Source organism: Ovis canadensis, chromosome 1, assembly GCF_042477335.2.
Source record: "Ovis canadensis isolate MfBH-ARS-UI-01 breed Bighorn chromosome 1, ARS-UI_OviCan_v2, whole genome shotgun sequence".
NCBI classification, from domain to species: Eukaryota; Metazoa; Chordata; class Mammalia; order Artiodactyla; family Bovidae; genus Ovis; species Ovis canadensis.
Genome location: NC_091245.1, coordinates 109,225,795 through 109,252,715, shown reverse-complemented (window position 1 = coordinate 109,252,715; position 26,921 = coordinate 109,225,795). Strand labels below are relative to the sequence as shown.

The 26,921-nt window shown below is 49.8% G+C and overlaps 1 protein-coding gene and 1 long non-coding RNA gene across 5 annotated transcripts in view; both read right to left on the bottom strand.

Moving 5' to 3' along the window:
• Window positions 1–7,308: 7,308 nt before the first annotated feature.
• Window positions 7,309–15,246, bottom strand: LOC138433837 (uncharacterized). The gene is made up of 3 exons (XR_011254486.1): window positions 15,099–15,246; window positions 14,365–14,515; window positions 7,309–7,571 (listed from the first exon to the last, which is right to left on the bottom strand). It is a non-coding gene; the product is annotated as an uncharacterized lncRNA (long non-coding RNA).
• Window positions 15,247–18,063: 2,817 nt separating this feature from the next.
• The window catches only part of KIRREL1 (kirre like nephrin family adhesion molecule 1), a 102,214-nt gene continuing 93,356 nt past the window's right edge, over window positions 18,064–26,921 (bottom strand). For 2 of the 4 annotated variants that reach the window (XM_069577104.1, XM_069577121.1), the window contains 7 exons: window positions 26,275–26,401; window positions 26,079–26,179; window positions 24,273–24,471; window positions 22,654–22,761; window positions 22,382–22,521; window positions 21,744–21,821; window positions 18,064–21,480 (listed from right to left, as the gene is read on the bottom strand). In XM_069577104.1, coding sequence (XP_069433205.1) covers window positions 21,004–21,480; window positions 21,744–21,821; window positions 22,382–22,521; window positions 22,654–22,761; window positions 24,273–24,471; window positions 26,079–26,179; window positions 26,275–26,401 — 1,230 coding nt within the window. In that variant the 3' untranslated portion in view covers window positions 18,064–21,003. Of the gene's footprint in view, window positions 21,481–21,743; window positions 21,822–22,381; window positions 22,522–22,653; window positions 22,762–24,272; window positions 24,472–26,078; window positions 26,180–26,274; window positions 26,450–26,921 lie in introns of all 4 variants that reach the window. The other 2 variants (XM_069577093.1, XM_069577113.1) reach the window with 1 other exon arrangement.

Here is a 26,921-nt window from a genome sequence, read left to right as displayed (position 1 = left end):
AATGTATATAGCCTACAAACTTTCTAAACTTTAAATTAATTAATTAATTAAATGGTGGTGATTTTCACTGTATTCTTATAATTATTTTATGTTGACCAGCATGAAAGCTAATAAAAATAAATCAAACCTATGAACATACCTTTTTTTTTCTTTTTTTAAGAAAGAGAAAAACGGACTGTTTAAACCCAGAGAATCTACAAAGAATTTAGTTTTCAGTTCTTCCAAAGCTGAGGGACATCTTTGACTCCCTCATCAATAAAACTAAAAACAAACTATTGTCCTTGTTCGGTCATTTATTCGTGGGGCATCTATTGAGCATCAGTGGAAGGTCTGGCACCGAGTGTGACATAGACTGGGTCTGTATCACCAAAGAGCAGAGCAGAATATGTGCACCATATTGGGCAGCCCACCGAGACTGAGTGATTGATGTCCTCTATCGAGGGGTAGGGAGAGCTCCAGTGAGGAGGCTTCTGTGATCGATAGTTCTCTCTTGGACCACGTTCTTTAGCACAGAGCCTGCCGCACTCTTCCTCTTGCTGTATCTATATCATGTATCTCAATATGCTGCTCGTTCTTCCCTAGAACCTCCTCTGAAATCCCAGGTGAGGTTAGCAGCTTCCCCCTCCCCATCTCATAGTGGACTTACCTGTGGTTGCATCTTCCACCACTGGAAAGGCTGGAACCGCCTTTTCCCTCCCCAGCCTCACAGTGCCCAGGGCAGGTACAGGAGTATTACTGAGCTGAATGAGCCTCGCCTTCTCGGATCAGTCTCCAACAAGCTCTGCCCTTCTCCTCCTGCCCTCTCTCCCCCGTCCTCCTCCTCCATTTGGGTCCTCTCTCCCTCTGTGCTGTGCCTCCTCCCTGTTCCTTTGTTCTCTTTCCTAAGATCTGTAACTGAGGAAAGGTTCCTCCTCTTTGTCAGGCCCATTCATTCTCCTTCTGCCATGCAGCCTGGGCCTGCTGGGTTTATATCACTCCTCTCCGGTTCTCAACCTTCCCTTGGCCCCTCCCTCTTTTCCCAGAGCTGTGGCTGGGCTCTGGCAGGTGCTTTTAAGCCCCAAGCAGCCCCAGCAGCATCCCCATTCCTGTGGGCGCACGTGCACACACACACATCCACGCCCTGATCCAGGCACACCCCAGTCCATACGTGCATCCCCATTCCCTACACAGACCTTGCTGTACATACACCGGCCCCCACACAAACACACACACCCAGGGTCTTCCTGCCTTTCCACAAGAAACCACTTATCCTTTCCTGAGAAGGAGGAGGAGACCCCTTGGGCATAAACCACAAGTTCTTTGGAATAAGAAAGTCCAGTAAACCTCAGGGCACAGGGTCCTCAGATGACAGCAGGCTTGGAAGGGATTCAGCAGGAAGGTTCAGGTCCTCCACAACACAGTTCCTCCTGACTCTCCAAATCACATGTCCTTGAGGCTCATAGACCACTGTCCCTGCTCAACCCCTGGTCCAGGGTGTCTCTTGTTCTCTTCCTCCAGGCCTGCTGGGGCTCTTCTGGCTCCTCCTGCCACTCCCTCCTCGCTCCCTGAGAGCCCTTCAACTTCCTCCACACTGAAGACATCACCTAAGGTGTCCTCAAGCTCTGGGCTTCAACCCCCACCCCTTTACTTTCCAACCTTCCCAGTCCCCACACTCTCTTCCTGAGGCTACCCTTGCATCCCAGCCCAGCTCCTCATCCCCTGCTTCTTTCAGACACATCTGCCCCAAATGACTCCTGCTCCTTCTTCCCTGCCCCTCCTACCCTGACACTCCCTTCCATTCACAGGCTCCCCTTGTACAGAGAACCTTCCTGAATCTATGACCATAGAGGACAGTCTCCTACCTGGGATATTAGGGACAGTCTCTACCTCTAACAGAGAGTCATGGATTAGCACAGTTTGTGGATTGCCAAGCCCATCCAATGCAACCTTTTTATTTTTTACAGATGAGAGAACTGAGGTTCAGAGAGGAGGAGAGGATCAGGAGGACACAGCTCATCCACCTGAATGTAAACAGCAAGCACTCACAGCTCACTAAGCGCTCATATCCTGCTATGCAGATGCCCGCATAGACACAAGTTCCACTGCCTGAACTGGTGGTATTGATGGCGCAGTAAACAGGTCGGTGGTGATGAAATCTCAGGGAATAATTCTGAAAGAGACAGGCAACTTCCACCTTCTTTCTGAGACTTGTGAATGAAACTTACAGTTGAGAAGATGGTCAAGTGGCTGATTTAGTCAACCCTCACTGCGAGAAGATAATCCCAAGAGATGCCAGCGTGGCAGTCTCTGGATTTCAGTCTCTCTTTACTCTCTTTCTTTCTGTCCTAGAAGACTTTTGGCTTCAGGAAGGAAACACTTCAGGTGAATGAGGAGGAAATGCTCATTCTTGGAATCAGTCCTTTTTTTTTGAGGAGGGGGTTGCTGCATGGGGTCTTAGTTTGGGCACTCCGGATCTTTGCTCTGTCATTCGGAATCTTTAGTTGCACCGCACACATTTAGTTGCACCACGTGGGATCTAGTTCTCTGACCAGGGATTGAACCTGGGACCTCCTGCATTGGGAGCCCCAGTCTTAGCCACTGGAACACCAGGGAAGTTCCTTGGGATCAATCTTGATTTTTCACCCCCTGTAAATGATAGGCAGGGTACTGAGGGTGTCTTCCTGTGGGCATAGGGACAGAGATTAGAACTGACTACGAAACTGAAAAGGAATATGCCAAAGGGGAAAAGCGCGGCAGAGGTGGCCGAGACCAGGAAAGAAGGGAGCCAAATTCACCGGGCGAGGCTGAATTCAACGCGGGGAGAGATGACTGTTTTAATCATCCCTGTATCCCTCTTACCCCTCTCATCTCCGGTCCCAGCACACAGGAGAGTGATAGGGAGGAATCCAGGGAGAGGGAAGGAAACACTAAGTGAGGCTCAAAGAATATGAAGCCGAAAGACAGAGGAAAACGGGAGTAAAAGGAAACCGCATAAGAAGCAAAAAAGGCAGCAGAAAGAAGAGTAGAGAAAACGAGTTGGCTTCCTCCGCTCTGGCTTCGGGCTCCGAGCGGCCGCTGGGAGGCGCCCTGCGCTCCCCGCTCTCCTCTCCCTGCTCCCTGCTTCCTACTCCCGGCTCCCCGCCCGCCCGCTCGAACTTCCTGCTCCCGCCTCGCGCCTCGGCCCCGCCACACTCCAGCAGAAGCCATTACAGAGAACAAACTACCTTCTTGTCTCCGAGATGGGTCCCCGGGGCGAAAGGCAAATTGCCTGCCTCGTGCATAATAAACCAGGCGTGGAGAGGCGCACCGAGAGGCCCCGGCTGCCGGCGGGCAGAGGCAGCCCCGCGGTGCCCGCCGGGTCCGCAGCGCCGCCCGCCCGCACCGCTCCCGGAGCCTAGAGTCCCTATCCCGGCGTGGGTGGCTGCACCGGGTGCCCGGGTGGTCAAGGGCGCATGGGGATAGGTCTGGGAGAATCTCCAAACTCTAAACACCGGTTTGCACCCGTATGCCGATCTGCATCCAGTCCACAGACAAGTTTTTGACTGTTGGCTGATCCCAGGAAAAAACGACACCGAGAGCTTCTGTCTTTGTTGAGTCACTTGCTTCTGCCTGGAATGCCTTTCTGCTTTCGAAAAAGCAGGCTTTCTCATACTTCCAGTCCCTGTCGGAGGGCAGCAGTTCTCACTCTGAACCCCCAACAGTTACAAGCAATGGCTTTCTTCTTTTTGCTAAGGTGGCACTGTGTTCAGATTCCTGGTATCTAGCAGTTACATCACATATTACATTTACGTGCATACAGGTCTCTGCTGTTTGACTGCACATTTCTGAAGGGCTGAAAGCTTTACCTACTTATCTGTATACCCCAGAGACTTAGCACTGAGGCACTGAATGAAAAAATGAATGGGTGTAAAAAATGAAGCTAGAGATCCGAATCAATTCATCACAGGTTCTTTTCTTCCACTTACTATTGGCTTCCTGCAATTCCTGTTCTACCTTGAGATTCTATATAGGGCAGAGGAACTATACATAGATGTTACATATTGGGTGAACCTGAGACAGGAGGGAAGGCGGCAGGGCACAATCTTTGGGAGAATGACATAGCCACAGAACATGACAAAAACTGGTTGGAACCAACTAGGTCCAAGATGGTAGAAGATCTGACTTCCAGTGGACCTTGAGCCTCATCACATGCTCATTGTAATACATTAGCATGCTAAGTGATACACCCACCAGCACCATGACAATTACCAGGAGGACCATCAAAGATCAAAACATGAGCAGTGGCCCAATTCCTGGAAATCTCTGCCCCTTCCTCGAAATAGTTGGAATAACCCTCCCACCTATTATTAGCCTATGAAATTATGTGCATGCTAAGTCGTTTCAGTCATGTCTGACTCTTTGCAACCCTATGGACTGTAGCCCACCAGGCTCTTCTGTCCATGGGATTCTCCAGGCAAGAATATTGGACTGAGTTGTCATGCCCTCCTCCAGGAATCTTTTCAACACGGGGATCGAACCTGTAGCTCTTATGTCTCCTGCATTAGCAGGCAGTTTCTTTACCACTAGTGCCACCTGGAAAGCCCAGCTTATGAAATTACCCAGCTCATAAAAACTAACCACCCTGTATTTGGGAGCTTCTCACCTTTTGAAATGACTCTCTCTAAACAGATTGACTTCTTACCTATCACTTGTCTCTCACTGAACTCTTTCTGGGATGAGACATCAATAACCTAGTTTCAATAGGTCCTGAGATGAGGTGTGTGATCTCAGCTAAAAGACTGTGGATTCAAGTCCCAGTCTGAGTTACATGATTTCAAAACCTCCTCAGGGGAGATTAGCCATCCTCAGAAACTGTGTTGGAAGAAGGCATGAGTGGGGAAAGGGGGTACATATGGAGCCTAGTCCTTGCCTGCAAGGAGCTCCCAGTCTCATGAGGAAGCCACTCAAGTAAACAGTGACAAGCCAGTGTGCCGAGTGCATAGAAAGAAAAAAAGCAGGGGAGCCAGAGTTTTCCTGAGATAGGCCAACCATCACAAACCTGTCTGTGACTCTGCGTCCAGAGATAGGGGCACAGGAAAAGAGCACCCATGAGGAACCCATATCAAGACAGTGCAGGAGGTGAGAAAATCTCCAGGCAGGAGGCAAAGCCCAGGGGTTAGCTTAGAAAAGGTGAAGGGGGATGAACAAGAGAGTTCTCTCTCTCTTTCAAGGAGAGAACCCATTCAAAGGAGGCAGGAAATGGCACGCCCCACATGATGGGGAACTGTAAGTAGACTCACAAGTGTTCTCCTAAAATCCTAGAAATGGACTGAACCAGACATGAGGCTTGACAGACAGGGCCAGTTCATGGAGCCCTCGACTGACTTGTTAACAGGCTTAATTTTGTTCTGACCTTGACAGGGGGACATGCATGGGATGACTTCAGGGAAAAGAGTATCACATCAGATTTGCATTTTAGACGATTGTTTAGCAACCAAGTCAAATATGGATTAGACGGAATCAGGCTGGAGACAGAAAGATCAGATGGAAGTCTCCCGTATTAATCTAGACAAGTCAAGAAAGCCTGAACCAAGGCAAGCATAATGGGAATGGGGAGCAAGACTCAGTACCAGCAAGGAAGCAGGATCTGCAGGTCTTGGTGACTGACTGGATATGAGGCAGAAGGAAGGGGGAAAAGATAAGCTTGCTTCCCAAGGTTTTAGATTAAGTAAGTGGATAAAGGGTGACTTTATCCAAGGAAGAAAAGGTGGATTTGTAGGTAAAGCATGTTGTATTTGAGGTTCTGGGAAAGTATTTAAAAAATGTAGGGCCTGTGACTCTGAAGGAAGCTATGCTGGAGATAGAAAGTTGAGAGTCATCAGTGTAACTCTAGTGACTTGAAGACAAAAGAATAGATGAGATTAACTTCAAAAGCCCGAGTAGAGGGAGAAGAGGGTCCAAGACAATACACTGGATACTACCTGCATTTAACGGACAGATTGAGGGAGAGCCTACTTCTGCTGAGAAGTAGTAGGCAGGTATAGGAGAATCTGAGGTGACACTGCAGAGCAAAAGGGAGGGTTTTAGGCATGGTCGTTAGTAGACAGGTCAAGGAGGTACTGGGAAAGGCTTTAAAAGGGAGAAAAAAAGATGGATGGATGTCTTGCCTAACTTCCCCATCAAGGTTTTCTCTGTTCTTCACTGTCTATTTGCTGTTTTATACCCTCTAAGTTGTGGAAAACTAATAATGCAAATGATTCTTGTCCATAGAAAAGCAAACAAGTTGTGTATAGTAGAGTGCAACTGATTAGTGCCTCGTGGACAAAGATTCATTTCAGAAGTCCTGGTTGACCTATCTAAGTGTGATATTTTGAATTTTCCTTTAAACCAGTTGAAACATCTAACTGTATCTCTCTCATGAATGATTAAATACAGTTTTTGACACATTTATTTTGTATTTGTATGAAAATCATGATTAATTTTTGTTTTAAAAAAATGATTCTAGTGGGATGGCCCTGCTAGTCCAGTAGTTAAGGATCCCCCTTGCTATGCAGGAGTGGATCCAGTCCCTGGTTGGGGAACTAAGATCCCACATGCCTTGAAGCAACTGAGCCCAAGTGCTGCGACCACTGAGTCTGTAAGCCACAACTGGACAGTGGCATGAAAAACTCCCACATGACACAAGGAAGAACTCAGGAGCTGCAACTAGGATCCAAGGCAGCCACGTTGAAAAAAAATGATCCTAGGGACTGCCCTGATGGCCCAATTGCTAAGACTTTGCATTCTCAATGCAATGTGCTGGGGTTTGATCCCTAGTCAGAGAACTAGATCCCAAATGCTGCAGATAAGACCCAGGGCTCCCAAATAAATAAAACTTTTAAAGTGACACTGTAACAGAAGAGAAGAACTGAAAAGTGACCACTGGATCTGATGACTAGAGCAAGATCCATTTGGAAGGTTTGGCAGGATCAGAAGATAGACTGTAGTGTGTCCAGAAGGTGAAGTGATAAAAGCAGGAAAGTACAGGCCTTGGATTTCCAGGAACTTAGCTAGGAATGGAAGGAAAGTTTGGCTATTAGCTGGAGGGCACCATGTTATGGAAAGGAAGAAGGTTTTTTGTTTTTTTTTTTTTTAAATTTTACAGCTGGCACCACAATTCCTTTTTAAAGTGTCAATACTTTGGTAAGCTGTGCTGGGTATAATAACAATGACAGAGGCACAAATGGAGGGGAGTGTATTAGGGGGATGCTTCGGGATGACGAGCAAGTTATCACTTATCTGTCATAGGAGTGGAGGTCTTCCCAGAAGAGATAACTCCTGATTTGAGTCTTTAAATAGAAGTGAGTTGACTTTTTGTTTTTCGTTTTTCTTTCCGGTAATTATGGAGGCCCAGGAGTCAGAGATGTTGCACTTAAGTCCATGCCAAGCATGAAGGAAACAAGTTCTGGTGGGAAAGACTTAGGGTCAAAAAATTTCCATTCTTCCTCTTGCTACCAGTTTGCCATAAATATTACACAGAAGCCAAGTGTTCTGAATGAAAAATTGGCGAGGAGCATTTGGAAATGTACTGTCCCAAAAATCCATGTTGCTTCATTGCCACTAGGTTGGTATCCCTAGAAGATATCAGAATCATAGAATCCTAGTTGTTAGTGCTTAGAAGCAAACTCACAATTCAGTGGTCCAAATTCTCCCTGATTTTTGACAGATAAAAAGTGTGAAGATGTTTCCCTGTCCCCAGGGAGTTCATCATCATTGACAGATCCCAGTTCCCTGATTCAGAGCACAACCAGCCCACATGGTTGAACTCAAATATTAGACTTTTTGTCCTCAAACTACCAGAATTCCCAAAGTATCTACATTGGCCCTAAGGTTTTTCTACCTCCATGGATTTTCTTTTTTCTTTCTCTTTCTCTCTCTCTCTCTTTTTTTTTTTTTTTTTTTTTGGCCACATGGCTTGTGGGATCTTAGTTTCCTGACCAGGGATTGAACCCTGGGCTCTTGGCAGTGACAGTGAAGAGTCCTAACCTCTGGACCACCAGGGAATTCTCCTCCTCCCCATGGAGTTTCTAATCCAAGGCGAACCTGTGCCCAGCACTGGGGGGCTATGCCCTCCCATCAGAAAGGGACAATTCTTGGGACTTTCCTGGTGTTCCAGTGGCCACGACTCTGTGTTCCCAATGCAGGGGCGCAGGTTTGCTCCCTGGTCAGGGAATGATACCCCACACATTGCAACTAGGAGTTCCATTGCTTCAACTAAAAATTCAGTAAGCAACAGTGAAGATCAAAGATCCCTCACACTGCAGCTAAGACCTGGTACCGCCAAATAAATGAATTTTTTTTTTAAGAGAAAGAAAGGGGCAGTTTTGAACAATGAGGTCTGTCTCTCTTTTCCTACCCTAGGGAGGGGCTGCCCTTTTAAAGGAAGATCTGGCATTCCAGCTTCATTCTGTGACATGTGGTCAGACCAAAGGGACAGGCATCCAAAAAAAAAAAAAAAATTGCTTTAATAAGTGAAGAGATTGTTAATAGTACTTTAGGTTATTAGAAGGAGAGAGCTGGAGGCCTGGGGGCTCTGAAGCTGGAAGTTTCTTGGGTTTATTTGCTGAGCTTTTCTGAGCTGGCCCCGTGGGACCTGGGATGGAGAATGGGGAATTCCCTGTAAGGCTTGGCTTCCAAGGCCCATTCTTTTGAACGTTGCATGTAATCACATTTATGAAAGTGCTTGGCACATTTACTTAATAAATGTTAGCTTCTTCCCTATGCTGGTGGCTGAGACAATGAAGAATCTGCCTGCACCCCTTCCCCCATATAGCTAGAACGCTCCTCCCACTCATTAGCTTATGAAATTACCCATCCCTATGAAAACACAACCCCATGCCCTGGCGCTGCTCTCACCTTCTGGTCTGGCCCACACGCTGTCTGCGAGTGTTTCTAAATAAACCCACTTCTTACCTATCACTTTGCCTCTGAATTCTTTCTGTAAGGAGACATCAAGAATCTGTGCTTCATTAATTCCTGAGACCAGGTGTGTGATCTCAGTTAAGAGGCCATGGATTCAAGCCCCAATCTGAGTTGCACGGTTTCAAAACCAGACAGCTAACAGATCTTAAATCCTAGAAGCCAAGTCTGAAACACTGTGATGCTAGCCATTAAAAAATTCCAAGTAGGCCATTCCACACAGAGCATTCCAAGTCTTGGAGGACCCTGGAGAATCTAGGTTGAGGTGCCAGACCTGGGAACCCCTCTTATTCCATCTTCTAGGGATTATTGTCTGAGAATCTGGTATTCTCACTGCAGTGGAAGGGGTAGTACTCAGGGTTACTGGAAGGTTAAGGGGCCTCCACCTTCTTTTGGGGAAGAGTCAGAAGATACTGTCTGTACTTATTGACTGTAAGAAAGTGAAGGAACATAGAGAACCTTACTGTGTTGAGGTTGGGAATGGTCCTTCAGACTAGTGGGGTGAAATGGGTAAGGTTGTTTTCTAGCAGTTGTTCAAAACTCACTCAAAAGGGCAGATGTGGAAGAGTCAGAAAACCATATCATAAGAGAAAATGAAGAATCAGAAATATTTAACTCAGGAAAGAGGTATCTCAGAAGAAGCATGACATCTTGACAACTGCATTTCAATATCAAAAGAGTTGTTTGGGAAAAGGGGGTGGTGACTTTGGACAGCAGTGCCCTGAAGGCAGAATTACAGCTTTGGGAGAAAACTGCAAGGAGGCAGATTTGTGCTCAGTGGAAGGAAGAAATGTCTTTTAATTAATCCTGCTGAAATAATAGAAAAACTTGGTTTCTTAAAAAAGTAGTAATAATAAATTAACAATACTGCATGAGGAGCCTGGCAGGCTACAGTTCATGGGGTTGAAAAGAGCTGGACATGGCTTAGCAACTAAACGGCAACAGCAGTGTTTACATCTATTAGGTTGAACCATATAAAATTGCTGATGTTCGACCATTTCTGATCTGTGAAAACAGCAATCATATATGGCTTGATTTACTTCATTTTCCCATCTCAGAATAATTTCCAAAGTCCTTTCAATGGTCTACAAATTCTCATGGATCTGTTTGCCTCCATTTTTCTCTCTAATAGGAGCTCCTACCACCTCTTTCTACTTTCCCTGGACAGATTCCTTGTTGAGCCTTAAATCATTTAAAGTCATTTCTTGCCTCAGGATCTTCACAGCTGCTGTTCCCTCTGCCTGGAATATTCTTTTTCCAAGTTTACCTGTCCTCTTACAGAGGCTTTCTCTGACCACCCAACACAATCCATCCCTCATGATCCCCTGTACTCAGCTCTGTGTCTCTCCCAAGTACTTACCATTATCTGACACACACTTATCTGTTTATTGTCCCTCTCACATCATTATAACATAAGTGTCACAAGAGCAGGGACTTTGCAATGTTCCATGCTGTAGCCCCCAGGGTTTGAAATAACGCCAGACATATGGGGAATGTTCGATAAATATTTTTTGCATGAATGAAGGAATAGTTTTTATCAGCGAGAAAACCGAGGCCTAAAGAGGTCAAATGATTTTCCCAAAGGCATTGAGCTGGTGCCTGGGAAAGCTGGAGGGAAGCCCAAACATTCAGATTCCAAAGCCCAGACTCCATAAAAAGCCACCCTGTTTTCGAGTCTCCTGACGGCCTTGACGCAAAGCCTGCTTGTCTCTGAGGCAGAATAGTGCCTCCTCCTTTGGGTCAGTAGTTGGCTCCAGAGATGTCTTCAATTTTTGAGATTCTCTTCTCCACAGGTAAGCATGTATTTTTGTGAGGGCTCTGAGAAGAGCAAGGTTTTGGTCATCCCTCAGGCTACAATATCACTGAGCAGCCAGACTAGGAGGATTGACATGAGACTATTTGCAAAGAAGTCCCAACCGGTGTCTCTTCTGGGGAGATGGAGCATTTATCTGAGTCTCAAAATATGAAATATTCCCCAGTTTGCAAATGAATGCAGGATGTGTTTGCATAGAGACCACCAAGAGAGCAGTATTATGTGGAGAGGAACAAAAAGACAAAGCTCTTGGTTCAGTTCTGGGAGCTGATGGCGCTGCTCTCCCCAGGAGGTCGCCTCTGTGTAGTTAATTACAATGAGTAAAGGAAATGGGAAAGTGAGTGCCATGAAGTGATCTCGCTCCTCCCCCAGGTTTCTGCTTTGCAGAGTGGGTCTTTTGGTTTTAGAACCTTGGGGACCATAAAGTCGGTCTCTGTCATCCCAGCCGGATGGGAACATTGTATCAATACCAGGCCGCTGTTAGAGCTGCCAGGATCTTGGGTACAAGGGTAGGGGTTGGGGTGTGGTTGTAGGAGCAAGGTGTGTGGCATGCATGCTGCAGAGAGTGGTGATGGGTGGGAGTGGAATGCCAGACTGTTAATAGACCCAAGTAATCAACTCACATTTGAATAGCTTTTAGCAATTTACAAAGGGTTTTTGTGTACCTCATCTCATTGAGTGTTCACAACATGGTACAGATAAAAAAAGGCAGTTCAGAAAGATGTGCTGACTTGCCCTGAATCAGAGTTTCAGGAGACACTGCTGCTGCTGCTGCTGCTAAGTCGCTTCAGTCATGTCCGACTCTGCGACTGCGTAGACAGCAGCCCACCCGGCTCTCCCATCCCTGGGATTCTCCAGGCAAGAACACTGGAGTGGGTTGCCATTTCCTTCTCCATCAAGAGACACTGCTGGGATGTTAACCTAAATCTTCTCATTCCAGAAGCCATGGTCATTTACCCTTTGGCAATTGTTGACATCTTTTGTGATGTCTCAAGGAAAAGGGGCAGAGGAGAAAGGGGTGTATGCTCCCTGCTCCCCTTTCTCCAGGCTAATACAAGCTAACATTTACTGAATACTCACTTGCTGGGAACTCTGCTAAGTACTTTATATGGGAAAAGGAACTACTAGTCCATTTCACAGGGAGGAGAGTGAGATGCAGAGAGATAAGTAACTTACTGCAGGGGAACAGAATTTGCAACCCTAAAATATGTTTTTGGCCTATTGTTTTAATCTGGGTATTTTCTGTGAAACAGTAGACTTGGGACGGGCTCTAAAGGAAGTAGGAATTGCCCTGTTGTAAGAAACAGTCCATGGGGTCGCAAAGAGTCGGACATGATTGGGCAACTGAACAACAAGAAACATTTACACCTATAAGGGAAACCTCCACTTGCCAGAGAGTCTCCCTCCCTGTACTGGAAAGAGTGGGGTGACCAAATCTCTAGAAGTTCTTGCCAAGGAAGAAGACAAAAACTTAAACCTGTATCATAATCACCCTGGTTTGCTGGGTGACTATAACTTTCCATAACTGACTCTCCCCCCCCATCAACCTCCTCTTTTGTCTTTAGCTGAGGATGGTATTTAAGGAAAGGGCTTTAGTCAAGTCAGCTACTCAGTTTTCCTGGATCTTTACCCTGTATACGTGCTACTAATTTCTGGGTGATTTGCTGTTATTAACCTGCCTCATGTCAATTTAATTCTTAAACAAGTTTGAAGAACCTAGAAGGGTAGAAGAAAACTTCTTCATCCCCAACATTATCCAAGATGAAGCAGGAGCAAACAATGAAGCTGTGTATCAATCAGGATAGGGCACAACAACGTCACAGTGACAAACAGCTCCAAAACGTCAGTATCTTAACAAAACAAAGATTCACTTCTCCTTCAAACTGCATGTTCATCGTGGGTTGGCAAAAGGGTTCTGTTTCACATTACCACTCAGGGACCCAGGCTGAGAGGGACTTCCACTGAAGTTATACCATCTGGAATAAATGAGCTCCCGTTGCTATGGCAGGCAAAGAAAGAGCTGGAGGGTCTCACTAGCAATTAAGTGCTTTGGCCTGGAAGTGACATGTCACTTCTGTTTACAGAACACTGGCCAAAACTAGTCAGGCTGGCCTTGCCCAATAGCCAGGGGACTCAAATAGAGGACTCAATATTAGTGAGTACTGGTAATGTCTGTCAGCCTGGCAGACTGACTTGAGAGCCCATGTTTTAATCACCATGCTATCCCACTTCATCAAGGATAGACTCCTCCAGGGTAAGTTTCCTTTATGCATTATGTTGGTGGGCTTGATTCCCTTCTCTCCATCCCTGTATTCCTTTAGCACATATTGAGCAACTATATGCCAGGGACTCTGTTGGGTGATGAGCATACTAAACAAACAAACAAAAAGATATAGGATCCCTGCCTTCAAATGCCCTTATTTTAAGAGGAAAACACTGATGTGTTATACACAAAACCCTGTGATCAAAGCAATCAGTCACAAATGAAATCGGTGAGTTGTAGCCACCTGTCCTGACTTCCCAGGAGGGAGAGAAGGTGAGTATGTGATAAATCAGGCAGGGCTTCCTGGGAGAGATGGCCTTTGAGCTGGGCCATAAATATGGGTAAAATTTGCAATAAGAAAGTCAAAGGACATGGGCATTCCAGGCAAAAAAGGAGCCTGGACAAAAGCATAGAGGCAGCAAAGTGCAGGGGTTACTCCAAACAAGGCATGATTCCGTTAGACTGTGTTGAAATGTTGGGTGAGTGAAAGGGAGGGCTGAGTGATCTAAGGTGATCTTGGAGGACTTTGAAGTTCACACTTTCGGTGTGAAAGTACAGACAGGAGCAGGTTTGTACCAAGGACAAGAGCTCCTGTTGTGAGGCAGGAGAACTCTCAAGGAGAGAGTAGCTTGTTAAACTCTGCAGACAGTGGTGGTAAAACAGCTGTTGGTGACATTACTACTTGCCCTCAGGCTAGGAGTGACTTGAAGAAGGGCCTGGGCCCCTGCACAGGAATAGGTCTAATACAGGAGGCAGGCTCCTGTGGCCTAGATATGAATGGATTCTCTCTAAAACTGAGTCCCCCTGCCAAGCTTATCATTAATCTCACCATCTAAAACCTTATTTCATTTCTTGTCCCACCCACCCACCCCTGTTCCCTTAAGGATTGAGGAATATCAAAGAAAAGGGGGACTTGAAACTGAAGAGGACCCTGCAGGACCCTCCTAGGGGCCTGTGTTCCCCATTTCTTATTTGTCCTAGGCCTTCTCTGAGTTCCAAAGGGCAGACTCCAGCAGTTACTAATGAGGGAAGTGAGGGGATGTACAAACACGGGGAAAGCAGTCAAGAAACAATAGTTTAGTGATGAAACAGGAGTCCTAGTTCCTCTTGAGGGACATAGCTAATCGGACACACTTCTTTGAGTTGTTCTGTGGGAACTAAGACTCCCCACCCAGGTGGAGGAGGATGGCTACATGCTGACCACAAATCCACAGACCCCAGACTGGATGGAACCAGGAGGCTGATGATTAAGATTCCTGAAACACCACACTGTGATCTACCACCAACCAAAGAGAAGGTCATGTCCCCTACCACCCTCATTCCCCCCAAATCTTACGCCTCAGCCGGCTAGTAAGATGAACCTGAGACAAACCTACGTCTCCCATCTTCTTGGTTGGTGTCTTCTTTCTCTGCTCCAAACTCCAGTGTTTCAGTTTGGACCTAGAGCACACGAACTTTGGTGTGACAAGCAGCATGTGGCGCCCTATACAGCTCACAGACTTGTCCCCATGCGCCTGCTGACCCTGGGGATGCAGAGACAAATAAAGTATATCCCAAGCACATACACAGCACAGGAGATACCCTGCCTAACACTACTTGGCCTCACAGAATGCACTTGGGCCTTCACGATTGCATAAACTTGCTTCTGTTTTTTTTCAGTTCTTCTGTTTACTTCTGAATCTCAACTATCATGCCATATTTCACCTGTGCCAGTTCAACTTACCTGGCTGCAGACTCAAGATTCACACTGCATGGGACTCTCATCCTCATCCAGGCGTTCATCACTGAACGCCCCATGGACTACCTACAGGCTCATGGTCCAGGACACACTTACACTGCAGTCCCCACGGCATCCTGCCCCTCCCTCCACAGTAGCTCTTGGTCGTGCTCTACAGTCTTCTTGGAAATGGGCTGCATTCTCTCTCAAGTATTTTTTTCAGCTCCTATGTCCCTATCTGTCTATGACTGTCTCGTGTCCCTTGTGTACAAATAGGCTGCTGTGGATCATCTTTGGTTTGCTGAACTCTTAACCAGATGAGGGAAATGTGTATGTGTTAGCTGCTCAGTCATATTCGACTCTTTGAGACCCTATGGACTGCAACCCACCAGACTCCTCTGTCCATGGGATTCTCTAGGCAAGAAGATTGGAGTGGGTTCCCATGTCCTCCTCCAGGGTATCTTCACGACCCAGGGATCGAACCCAGGTCTCTCGCATTGCAGGCAGAGTCTCTACTGTCTGAGCCACCAGGGAAGCCTGGATGAAGGAAATAAACCCTTGTATTTCTTTTGTGATTTATAGTTTTCAAAAACATTATCTGAAAGCAGCTTTTTTTTTTTCTTCTTTTTTTGCCAGTTATCCTCTAACACTGCTGTGAAAAGAGGAAAGTAAAATCTCTGCAAATTCTACTAAACTTGGGGAATCCAGAATTTCTCAGCAGGATGGCCTGTGTGTGCGTACTGCTGCGCCATCTGCTTTTCCATTCTGTCTCACTTCAAGTTCAAAGGGCTGGTGACCCCGCAATTTTGAATTTTTACTCAAACCATTGCATTTTAAAATAAATGAAATCAGTCCTGTTCACCCTCACACTCCCAAATCCTTTGGGATTTGGATCCCAGATTCAGTCTCCCCTTCCTATCCCCATAATCAAATTTGGCACTGAACATTTGGATGCTGTGTTCCAAAAGCAGGGAGCCTCTGGCTGTTTGTCCCTGAACTGCCACAATTGGCCTTAGGCTTTTGCGACACTCACAAACTGGTGAATAAAACGTGTTTGCCCTGCGGCCTGGAGGTGACACAAATAGACAGTCTCTGCCATCTCAATCCCCAAATCAATCTTCTCCTCCAATTCAGATCATTTCACCCCAAATCAGCCAAGCTTTTAAGTAACTAGAGCTGCTTGTACATTAAACACCACAAAACATGGTACTTTTTAAAACATTTATATTTATATATATAAAAAATTAAATATATATAATATATAGTGTGTTTGAGACTAAAAATATAGTACATAATATTTAAAAAAAAGGAAAATGAAAAAAGGCAGAATAGGAAAAGGTGTGAGGGACAGAAATACACATTCCTAAAAATCTACGATGGTTTGTCCTAACAAAAATAATATTTTTTTCTCTTAATTATCATCATGGATCCATTTATTATCGGGGCTTGGGTGGGGAAAATTTCACTGGAGCCAGAAATGGAGGTTGTAATCCCAAGAAGAGTGGGGTTAGAAAATGTGACCATAGGGAGCCCTGGACCTCATTCTGGTGTGGTTGGAGGCAGCCAAATCTCCTGGGTCACTATTGCTAGCAAGACTGTGTCAGAGTTTGATTGTATTGGCAACTTGGCTGCTCTCTTCCCCAGAGTCAGGGGTACTCCCAGGAGACAGCATCTAAAAAATCTCTGGATGAAGAAGGACCCCACTGGCCCACCAACACTTGCAAAGGCCAGTGGTTGGGGACAGCAAAAAGCCAGGATTAGGGGACAGGAGATTGGTAGGAATGAGTGACAGACAGCTCTATGCAAACGGAGTTATTATCATTACTGTTATTATTTTTAAGGGCAAGCTTGTACCAGAATCGCCCAGTATGGCCTGTGACTTCTGCGCAGCAATTATTCCTCCAGGGACAGGGCCTGGAGCTCCCTCACAGTGATGCAAGAAAATGTGATCGTCCCTCCCCACCCCATCTCCTTAATTCTGAAACATCCTGAGCTACACATCCTTCCATCCTCTCCAGAAGCCCAGAGGTGGAGTGTCAGGACCCAGCTGATAAGTGAGGCCAGTACCTTTCAGAAAGAGGCTGGCCTCCAGGAAGGGAGCCGCAGTGGTAAGGGGAAGGCCAGGAGAAGGGGATGGGATATTTAAATGCTAATTTTATAGCGTCTTCACAAAAATAAATGCCTTTCCAATTACATCCCTTGGTCTGTGCACTTCAGTGGTCTGTTATCACCTCCTCAGTGGCCCCACCAGAGTCAGACGCTTCACTAATGCCTTTCAAGTGATTGCCCGCCATGCAGAAGGGCCTGGAGAGGCACAGAGCGGGTGACCTGGCTCATGACATGCAGCACCAAACTGGCAGAGAAGCCAGGGTTTCTGAGGCTTGGGCGCTTGGCATACAGTGGGGACAGAATCACTCTCTTAGCAAAGAGTGAGGAAGTGATGCCACTGAGCCAGTTCAGCACACCTGGGGGAGGTCTCGGCTTCAACACGGCTTTCTCCAAACCCGAGTGGCCTGTGTACAATGGCAGTGCACATGAGCCAAATACACTAAGATGCCATATGATTCCATCTGAGAAAGCCCAGGACCTGCGGCTCCTGACAGCCAGCCACCCATTTAATGAGAGGGTACTAGGGCAAAAGAGACTCCAGGGCAGTGTGCTCCATCTTGTCAAGCAGAAGAGGCTGCCCTCAAAATTACCAGAAAAGCAGTACCTGGACAAGGAGGACGTGCAGTGCTTGGAGAGGAGAAGGGTTGGGGTGAGATCAAACTAACCTCTTTCATCCCAAGCAGGCAAGGTATCTGTGCCAGCATAGCGCTGCTTTCCTTTCTGACTTACGTTGGACTTTGCTCCATGCAAATATTGTGGCTAGACTTTGGTGGGGGTTCTGGATTTAGGATGCAAGCTGGACCCTCCACAAGGAGACTGTGGGTCATCCAGAATTACAAGAACCTCTTCAAGACACAGAACTGAAGTCAGTAACTGCTGGACTCTCTCCTCACTACCACTGCTGAACTGCTTCTGAACTGCTCCTGAACAGACAGGTCAGCTGTTCTCACACCTTGCCCTCTAGTTCAAGACACCTTACCCGGCAGGCTTCCCCTTGCTCAGTGAGACCAGCTTTCTGGGCCATGCGAGTGCTCCAGAGGATGCGGGCAGAGTGTGGCTGCTTCCATTTTTCCCCACAGAGGTTACCTGGAACCTGGGGGCACAGTGAAGGAAACTCACAATGCCCTGCCTTGGCCGGAGACACCTTTGCAAACCCATCAGGCTTCTGAGTGGGGAACAGCACAATGTCCAAAGGATACTCCCACATCAATTTCACCGAGGTTTAGGATATTCTTTTCGCTGCTCTTTGAGATCAAGGGGTTTTTACTGGAAACTCATTCACAACACTTCTGACAAGAGGATGAAGTCCACAGTGAAAGCTGCTTTCAAGAGGAGAACCTTTCAACTTCCCCCCAACCCATGCACCTGTTGTTACCAAATCCTTGTCAGGAACGGCAGGCCCTTCCACCTCACCAAATGAAAATACGCAAGAGTCAGACAATCTGAGGTTTGTACAATTCTCCCTCTTCATCTTGAAGACTAGAAAATAGTGGGCAATGAACCTAGAGGTTAAGCCAAGGTCACTCAGTAAATGGCAGCTTCAGAACCGAGTCGCACGTCTCCGGATGCCTTGCTCTTCCCACCAACACTAGAATGTCTAAGGCAGTCAGGATCACCGAAGTGACCACATCAAGGGCCGAGGCCCCATGCTGGAGGATTCCAGCCTTGGGTAAAAACCGCCCAAGCTCAAGGGCATCTGCCACGCCCCAGGAAGGCAATTCCATTGGCTTAACAGGTCGGTCCCCACTCTGATCAGCCCAGAGTAAACACTGCACGGGGTAGAGGCAGTCCTGAAAGCTGACATTTCCCTGTGCCTTGCACAGTGTTCACAGGGAAGTAAGGGAACAGGGAAGTAACTCCATCTGGCTTCCAACACCCATGGTCCCTGCAGTATCAGCTGAGTTACTGTGACCTCAGGGCCTCCTCCTCTCCACCAACAGAATGGACCCAGTACTGTAACCAAAAAGGAGGAAACAAGAGAACATGGCCAAACCCCAAACAGAAATCATTTGGAATGCTTCTGTTTTAAAAGCCACCATCTTTAGATTTTAACTGTTTAGATTACCCCGTGGCTTCTGTGAAAATCATCAAAATATGCCGGAATTTGCACAGGGACCTGCATCCTTATGGGACCATGTCACCAAACTCACAGAAAAGGACTGTGCAGGAAGGAGTCAGCTTCCAGGGATAAGGATGGAATAACGCTGTGAACCTATGAGGCCTCTGAAAGGGCCAGTCCGTGGGACTTGCCCGTGCTGAAGTGGAGGAGGATGCAGACGCAGCCTGAGAGGCCAGAATTGGAGCTACAGGGTATGTGCTGTCCTTACTGCCAGGGGATAGCGAGGAATGTCACCCCACAGACCCATCTGCAAAGGTGGCGATGGCCCGTGGCTGATGAGCATGTAACTCATTAAAGCGAACATGACTAATGAATGGCGACCACGAGATAGGGCAAAACGCATTCTGGGAATTGTAAGAGGACCCTCCCGTTAGGGCTGAGCTAAGGGAAGAGCAGACCACGCTTCTTGGGAAGGGAAGGCCGGGGCAGAGGAGTGAGTTCTCTTTGGAGCGCCCGTTCTCTTTGGTCAGGAGGTGGCGGCTGGGAATGTGGAATGCGTATGTGGGCGTGGTGCGGTGTGTGTATGGAGGTGAGGGTGGGCTTGGGAGGCCTCGTGGGCCGCGGCTGCCTGCAGTGCCTTTCCGCATGACCTTCCCGGGTCAGCCCTTTCTCTTACTAGGTCCCCTCGCCCGTCTGTCCCCTAAACTCTGCAACACTTGGCAGTGAGTTTGCGCTGACCGTACCGGATCCCTGTGCAGCCACCCACACAGGGCCGGTCAACCAAAGCCGGACTCTCAAGGCACTGAAAGTGGAGGAAATAATCTGATTGGTCCAGGGTGGGCTGGGTGAGGGGGGAAGATACGTAACAAACGAAAACCCGTCTAAAGAGAACATCTCCCACAGACGTCCCCCAGAAGGCAGCCTCTCTAACCAGCTGGTCAGCTCTGGGGAAGGACAGCAGAGCCTGACAGCCAGGCCCTCTTCTGGTCCTATAGAGCCCATCGGGTGACAGGTCTCACCACCTGAATGTTTAAAAATGGATTCAAAGTGCTTCGAGATTGAAAGAGTAATGGAAGGTACTGGAAATCTGATAGAGAACAGGTTCCCCCTTTCCTTTCCACTAGGACTTGTATTTGGGTGGGGAGCTCCCTACAGCTTCTTTTTATTTTTTTACCCCAAGTGAGGGTTGTTTTTTTTTAATTGTGTTTTGTTGTCTTTGAAAAATAGCCTATAGCATGCCCACTTTCACCACCACTCCCCAGGCAGGCTCATTAAAGCAGGAAGTGGGGCCTGCTGGGGAGGAGAGGGGGCTTGGATGGGCTCCCTCTAGCGTGGGTTCTGGAAACTGCTATGTAGCACGCTGCTGTCTTGCTGGTGACTCAGGACGTGGTTCCTGACCTATCCTTCTCCATCACGACCCCCCTGACCTATCCGGCTGGCCCAGCACAGAGGAGAAGGAGGACAGGGCAGTGTTAGGGGAGATACCTGGATCCCTCTGCAGGCAGAGGGACAGGGGTCCACAGTGGGCAGCCAAGATGACTTGGCATTTTAATCCCAGCTGAATGAGGGCTGGATCTGAACTCGGTGCCAGGGATAAAAAAAACAAATCCAAGGTCCCTTCTGCAGTCCCAAGGAGGGAGAGACGCACCCAAGGTGTGACGCGGACAACAGATGGGACGGGCCAGGCAATCTATCTGTACCAGAGCCACCCACCCTGACACTCCGTGTCCCCTGGGCCAAAGCTTGCTCCTCTCCACAGGACGCCCCCTGTCCGCTTACGTGAGACCAGAGGGGCGGCATAGAAAGGGAATGCTAAAAAGTGGCCCCTCTGCTCTCCGCAACCTTCACTTTCCCAGTCCCCAGACTAGGGCCAGGCAAGAGTGCAGGTCAGAAGAGACACATCCTCCCGAAGAAGAGGGAAGGGCAGGCCCAGGAGGCTGGGGCATGCGCAGAGCACCATCCTCGGGACGGGGTGTTTCCGGGAGACCTGCTCCCTGCCTGCCGCGGTGGGAGGAGGAAGGCGGGTCCAGGACGGGAGCAACAACGGGCAATGCCCCTGAATATCAGGGAACAGCTGTGAGAGCCTTCTCCTCTGCCCCGCAGAGATGCCCCGGCCAGGCGCCGCCCTACACGTGCGTCTGCATGCGCTGCTGGAATCTCTGGCCGTAGTCCGAGTGCTGGGAGGTGTAGGAGAACCGCGTGGCGGTGGCGTACTTGCCGATGGGGTCGTATGCCTCGTATGGGGTCCGCTCCAGGCCGGACGGTGGGGCCTGGGGGTAGCCCAGCCGGTAGGTGGGGTACCCTGCTGCCCCGGGGAAGGGATGGGAATTGAACTTCTCATAGTTCTCGTAGGACAGCTGGCTGGCAGTGTCGTTGCCAGCGGGGACAGCAGGACCAGGGGGCGTGGGCTCAGGGCCGTAGTCGGGGGCCGGGGCCCGGCTGTACGTGTTGAGCTGGGCGTAGCCGCTGGAGTGGGAGAGGCGGGAGGAGGGGCGGCCGTCGAAGCGGGCAGGGCCGGGGGCACGGTAGTCAGCATAGAGCACTGCCCGGGAAGACGGGCGGTCTTCGTGGGCACGCACATTGTAGTAGCCATTGGTGGGGTCCTGGTGGCAATGAGAGAAGAGGATGAGAAGGCGGGTCCCTCTTGGGGAGGGGTGTGGAGTCTCATCGAGGCCTTCTGGGCCTCCTCTGGCTCTGCCCAGGTTCTCAGCCAATAAACTTCATCTCCTCCGTTCCCTCAGTAATCTCCTGACCCTTCCTCCGCACACCTGCCCTCACCTCCGCTCTGGCCACCCCTGGGGCCCGCGATCCATGTCCCACGCCCTTCCAGGGAACCCTTGTGTGCGGGCCCTCCCCCAGTCCGCACCTTCATCTCATACTCCTCCCGGGTGTCGATGGTGTCACAGCGCAGATCCTGCTTTAGGTCCACGTCATCCTTGAAGGACTGCAGAGGAGCAGGAGCTGGGCGTCAGGAGATGGACACCTGCTCTCGCCCGCCTTGCCCACCCCATCCCCACACCCAGAGGCCGCCTGTTAAGAGGAAGGGTCTGGGGCAGGGGCAGACTTGAACCCTGCGTCCTCTCCCCGCAGAGACTCTGGAGTGTAGTGGCCACAGATATGGGTTCTAGCACCAATTCTGTGATAATGTGCGGTGCTTGAGTATGTCCCTGCCTCTTTCTGGGGCTGTTCTTCATCCAAGCACTGAGGCAGTTGGGCCAGAGAACTTCCAGTTGGGTCAAAAAACTCTTGACACGCTGTTGCAGGGAGAATGGGGTGAAGGAAGCCTGTGTAGGTCCCACCTGCCTGTCCTCTGCTGGGAGAAAATTAGCCTGGGGAGCGTGTGCATGTTTACGTGTCTGTATGTATGAGAGTGTGTGGCAGGGAGGGGACAGGACCAAAGTAGGTCAACTGAGGGAGCAGAGAGTGGCAGTTTCAGTGACAAGGGGTGGGGCTGGTCCCAAAAGTGTGAAGAAGAGGGTAGGCCAGGCAGGAGCGGACGCTCACCGAGTAGATGGCCTTCATGACACGAGTCGCCGTGGAGACGCTGGCAGTATCGTCCTCCCGGTCAGAATGCATCGTGAGTGGCTCCCGGTTCACGGTCTCCACTTTGATGTCCAGCTTCCTCAGGGTCACGTCTTTGCGACCTGGGGACAAGGGCCACAACCTGGACCCACCTGGCCTGGAGAGTGCAGCTGCCAATCCCTCCTCGCCCCTCCCAAGCCCTGCCTGTCAGAGACCCCCAGGAGGGCTGTGGCCCCAGCAGGGCCCATACTCACTGCCTTTGCGGCGCCGGTAGAGAAAGAACACCAAGGCGATGAAGAAGAAGATGAGCAGGATGCCTGCACCGATGGTGGCCCCGGCGATGATGCCCACGGGTAACACCTCTTCAGATGTGGGAAAGAAGGGAGGAGGATGAGGATGAGGTCACACGGGGGATATGAGCTCAGCGATGGCTGAAGCTCACAACAGCCGAGCTCCAGGCCCCCTGGACTTTGCACAGGGTTACGTTTCAGCTGAGTTCAGTTAAAGTCAAGGTGGGATTTGAGAGGAAGTCTGCATTGTGTTTGGATTTAGACCTTCACTTCAACTTCATCAGAGTTGGGGTCGACCTGACCCTGGCCGTGGTGGTCTGTCTGTCCCTCTCTTGCAGCCCACCTGCCTGGGAGACTTCTCTCTCCTTCCTGGGCTGGGTCTTGTCTGAGGTTGGCTGTCCCCAGACTTCCCCCTCGGCACCTGTGTTTCTACCTCTTTCACTGCCTTCCTCATCCACACCATTGTGACTGCACCATCTGCACCTATCCTCCCAGGGCTCAGGCAGTTCTGGCTGGATCCCCCTGCTCCTTGGAGATGAGAAGGACCCAGAAATCCTGCCTCTAGTTTTCTCTCCCTGTCTATCCTGGATGGATCAGATCCATGCAGGGCTCTTCCCTTTCAGAAGTGTTTCCTGCAGAGTGGTCCTTACTCGTCTACTCTCTTCTTTCCCACCAACTCCTTGCTCTTGCTGGTGCCCTTAGCTAAGAAAGACCTCCTCCTCTGCCCCCCCTCCACTGCCCCCACCACGGTTACTTCTCCCCATCTCCCACATCAAATAGCTAGTTCTTACTAAAAAAACTCTTTTCCTCATCAGAGTTGGGAGCTTCCAAGAAACTCAAAAGCATTATGTCTCTTTTATCAGGCTAGAAATGCCTTAAGGGAGAGAATATGTGTCTCCTATCAGACTAAGGATTTATGAAAAGGTGCGTGCATGTGTGTGTGTGTGTGTGTGTGCGCGCGCGCGTGCGTGCATTCAGTTATGTCCAACTCTTGCAACCCCATGGCTGTAGCCTGCCAGGTTCTTCTGTCTGGGGAGTTTTCCAGGCAAGAATACTGGAGTGGGTTGCCATTTCCTTCTCCAGGGGATCTGCCCAATGCAAGGATCAAACCTGTGTCTCCTGCATTGGCAGGCAGATTTTTTTACCACTAGCACCTCCTGGGGAAGAGGTTGGGGAACCAAAGCTTCCTATTCTATGCCAAGTACTCCACGAATATCATCTCATTTAATCTTCATATCAACCTAGTGAAGTATGGAGTGTTACTGCCTTTACAGATCATTTCATTTTTCTGCATCTGAAGTCATTTCCTGCCACCCTCTAGGTCCTCCACTAAACTGAAAGTTCCCGGATGGCAAGGACTGTGTTCATTTACATCTGTCCCTGCGGCTCCTAGTGCGGGGACTGGCACATAGCAGATGCTCAATGAATGTTTAAAAAAGTGAGTCGGTTTCCCAGCTGAGCACAAGACCAGGCTGTGGTGGGCCCAAAAGAGAGCAGGGTCTCTGAGCCATGCCCCTGGAGAAGAGGGAGCGGAGTCCCCAGGCTGCCCTGTGCCCTGGAGACACAGCCAGCGCTGTGTTTACCTCTCTCTTCCAGCTGGATGATGGCTGTTCCCGGGCCGAAGCTGTTCCAGGCAGTGCAGTTGTAGTGGGTCTGAAAGTCGGCCTCCATGACGTTATTGATGGTGAGCGTCGACAGGACCCCACTGCCCGAGTTGGTCCTCTCCACCGTGTAGCGTTCCAGGGTCCCCACCTCCAGGAAGTTCTCCTTCCATGCCCAGGCCTGGGGTGGGAAGGGCAGGATGGGATGAGGAAGAGGCAAGTGGTGGAAACACCTGACCCACCACAAGGCATAGCCATATCCTCACCCCATGTGCCCTTCAGCCCAGACCCACACTCACCCTACAACAAGCCCAAGCCACACTTGCTGCCTCCAACCCTGGCATCAAACCTCCCATCTAAGAGGAGCAGCAGCTTCCAAACATGCTCGAGACACATGCTATGACCATTCAGATAAGCGTAGGGACACGCTTTAACATGAGGATTCCTGGGGCTTAGCTCCTAAATATGACTCTCTAGGGTACAGGCCCAGGAATATCTCTTATTTAGTGGTGGTTGTTGTTGAGGCAAGGGAGAGCAATTTGATTCAGGAAGCCAGCAGACCTGGAAGATGGTAGACCAGTGTCCCAAAGACACATCATTCCCAAGTTAGAATTCAGGCTTCTCTTATTGGGAATCTCTATTTTCGTAACAACCCCAGCTGATCCAATGAACTGACGTGTGGGAACAAGTCCTGGACGGACAGCCAAGAACTCTGGGCTCTTGGCCTGATCCTCCCTTTGAGCCCTGGCAGCCTCCCCCTCCCATCTCTGGGCCTCAGTTTCCTTCACCTATAAAAGGAGAGGACCAGGCTAGATAGAGTAGATAGTGCTCCAGCTTCCCTCCAGCTCTGATAGTCTGAGGCTCTTAACTAAACATATCTTCGGCCTCACCTTTAACCACCCCACAGCCAGCCCCGCATGAACCCACCCACCAGCTCTGGAGACCCATCCACAGACCCGTATAAATGAGCAGGAACTATCACTGGGCGGGGTCTCTCCCGGGCTCCTCCATCCCTCGTACTCCAGGCTGGGGCATGCCCCCTCCATTGTGTCCCTTCCCTCAGAGTAGAGCCCCAGGGAGAGGGAGCCTCCGAGAACTGGCTCTTTTCCAGGGATCAGTCCTCCTAGCTCTGAAAGCGAGGCCCCCCGGGAGCCGAGCCGCCCGCTGCCCAGGCGGCCGTGGTAATGAAGTGTCCCTGGGCAGCCCTGGAGTTAGCCAAATGGTCATTAAATGTGATGAGGGGTTTGACGGTTAATGGTCACGGAAGGAATTAATGGCTCGTGGTGTGGGGGAGAGGGAGGGGGTGGAGAGCGGCGGGCGGGGTGCTGGTAGGAGGAGGAAGGCGGGAGAAGCGAGGGGAGTAGGCAGCTGGGTGGGATGAACTGATGGGGCAGGGCTGGGGCGGAGGGCAGGGGAGGGGGCAAGGAAGAGATGGGAAGGCTGAGGAAGGAGGAGGAGATGAGGGAGAGGAGCGAGCAGGAGTGAAAGCCCAGGGGAATGAGCAGCGCATCCAAGGAGACTTCACCAGGCCGTTCACACTAAGGCAACAGCAACCCTTAATGGGGGGTTCACTGCCCCCATTTTATGGATGAGGAAACTGAGGTTCCAAAGACCAAGTAACTGGCTCAGGGTCACACAACAAGGAAGAGAGGAGGTGGTGTGTGAGCAGGGAGAGGGACAGAGTCAGGGGATGAGAAGCGCAGGGCATAGGAAGAGCCTGGGAAAGCCGGAGGGGAGGCTGAGGCAGGTAGGGAAATAAGCAGCTGGCCCGAGGCCTGGCCCACTCACAATGCGGTCTGGTGGTGGCGTACTCCCGATGAAACACTCCACCTTGCCGCCGTCGCCCCTGACGGCGTACTGCACGGCCTCGCTGGAGATGATGGGGGGCCCTGCAAGCAAGAGGACAGGGTCAGGGCCCAGATGGAACCTCCAGCAGCCCGCCCCTGGGCACCCCCCCACCCCCCGCCTTCCTCAGGCCCCTCACCATTCACGTAAAGTGGCACCTCCCGCTCGGCCACTCCGATCCGAGGCACAATGGCCCGGCAGGTATAGGTGCCGGCATCGGCCTGGGTCACCGACTTCAGCAGCAGCTGGTTGCTGTTACTCAGGACCTGGGCAGAGAGAGCAGCCTCGGGTGGGGAGCCAGGAGGCCTGGGCCCCTAGATCCGTGTGGGCCCCCACATTGGAGGCATTGGAAAGAAAGCAGGAAGGGCCACAAGTGAATTCCCAGAAGGGAAGCAGAGTCCCGAATCTTATCTGGTCCATCCCTTGACTCTAAAGAGGTTAGCATTTAGACACAGCATCTCTGTAAGAGCGGGCAGACCTGGGTGGAGGTGCATGAGGGCAGGTGAAGCTGCCGTGATTTTTAAAAGAGGATGCAGCCACTGCTGGTGGCCTCTCTTAGTGTTTCTCTTGCCAAATGAGGAAGTTTCCCTCTAAAATCCCTCCTTCTGCAACTCTGGCCCAAACTGTCCCATATAGGCCTCTGCTGCTGCTGCTAAGTTACTCAGTCGTGTCCCACTCTTTGCGACCTCGTGGACTGTAGCCTACCAGGCTCCTCCGTCCATGGGGATTTTCCCGGCAAGAGTACTGGAGTGGGGTGCCAGTGCCTTCTCCAGTAGGTCTCTGCAG